The 1447-nt window shown below is 55.0% G+C and overlaps 1 protein-coding gene across 2 annotated transcripts in view; it reads right to left on the bottom strand.

Moving 5' to 3' along the window:
- Positions 1–978, bottom strand: part of DLG4 (discs large MAGUK scaffold protein 4) — a 16493-nt gene extending 15515 nt beyond the window's left edge. For both annotated transcript variants that reach the window (XM_069063141.1, XM_069063142.1), the window contains exon 1: positions 825–978. In XM_069063141.1, the coding sequence (XP_068919242.1) occupies positions 825–854 (30 nt within the window). In that variant the 5' untranslated portion in view covers positions 855–978. The remainder of the gene's footprint in view (positions 1–824) is intronic.
- Positions 979–1447: the final 469 nt, after the last annotated feature.

Here is a 1447-nt window from a genome sequence, read left to right as displayed (position 1 = left end):
AGAGCTAGAGCAAACTGAATGGGCAAAGGCAAAGGAGGAAGAATGAGAACACCTGCTTGGGGGTCTCCTAAATTCACCACCCACATGACACCCCAAATTAGCCAATTCCTGTAAGCCCATCTCAGATTTTTAGATTTCCCCTTACCCTAGAGTTGGGGATCCCCAATGATACAGCACCCCAAATCTTAACCTCATCTGAATTAGTTCTTTAAAATGGTTCCCTGTCTCAGGCCTTGACCCACTGAACCTTTACTACTCCCAGTCACCCTTATACTGTGATCCCCCAAAATAAGTATGGTCCTCAAACTGTGGTTATATTCCTCCAATGGGCTTTAAGAAATTTCCTTAAACCCAAGAGTATCTCTCAAGGCCTCTAATTCTCCCCCCAAATTGACCTATAGTCCCTAAAATCAAGCCAGCCTTCTCTCACCAGTGAAGACTCCTCCACCTCTAAAACACATGAACTTCTCTTCTAGTATGAGCCTTCCCCCCAGATAAGCATCCCCCATGTTCCCCACACATTCCAAACTGCCAGGCTCCCCCCAAGCCATAGAAACCCCCCAGACATTTATGCTCCATATAGACACTTGGGGAATCACTCCAGGGTGCCCCATGGCTGTCTCTAGTTTCCCTGCATTATCTATGTCCCCATGTTTCCCCAATACAGGGAGACAAATCCTAAGCACCCTACTTCTACTGAGCTTTCCTTAATGGACCCTAGGTTCCAGATAAGGCCTACCTGGTACCTTTCTACAAACTCTGTTCCCTCTAGATATCAGCCTTTTGACACCCCTTTCTCCACTCCCCCCCAATATCCTGCTTACCTTGGTTGTCACGATACAGAGACAGTCCATGTTTGGGGGGCTGGACGCTGTGGCGTGTGGGGGGCTCTGACTTCATTAGGGTCTCTTTTCCCCACTCAGCCAACTCTCCCCCCTCCCCCCTCCGTACCCCACTTTTTCTGGGGGGGCGGGTGGGGGGAGGGGTGAGGAGGGGAGGGAGGGGGAGGGAGAAGAGGAAGAGAAGGGAAGCGTGGGAGGGAGGGGAAGAGGGGCCCCAAAAGGTGGTCCCCCGAATAAAAGACAGAGAGCTTGGGGGATGCCCACCCCAATCTCAGGAAGGGTGGGGGCGCAAGGGGCTTGAAGCCCCAGGGGCCGGAGGCTGAGACATGAGCTGGGGTGGGAGGGGGAGGGGGAGAAGGGGTGGGAGAAGCGGGGGTGGGGGGGGTCTTGAGGGAGGGGCTGGGGAGGGTCTCTCCTGGCAGCTGGGAAAGGGGGAATGGGGAGGGGGGGTTGGAGGCGGCAGCCACGGCCAAGGGAGCAAGGAGCCGAGAAGGGAAGGCGAGAGAGGAGAGAGGAAGAGGGGGGAGGAAGGGAGGGAGCAAGGGATGGGGGGGGAGCAAGGGAAGTTAACTCCTTCAGTGCTTGGGGGAGCCCGGATACACGGG

Source organism: Petaurus breviceps, unplaced genomic scaffold, assembly GCF_028583685.1.
Source record: "Petaurus breviceps papuanus isolate PSGF00001 unplaced genomic scaffold, PetGlider_PUasm1.0 90537, whole genome shotgun sequence".
In the NCBI taxonomy this organism is placed as follows: domain Eukaryota; kingdom Metazoa; phylum Chordata; class Mammalia; order Diprotodontia; family Petauridae; genus Petaurus; species Petaurus breviceps.
This window is presented reverse-complemented; position numbering and strand designations above follow the sequence as displayed.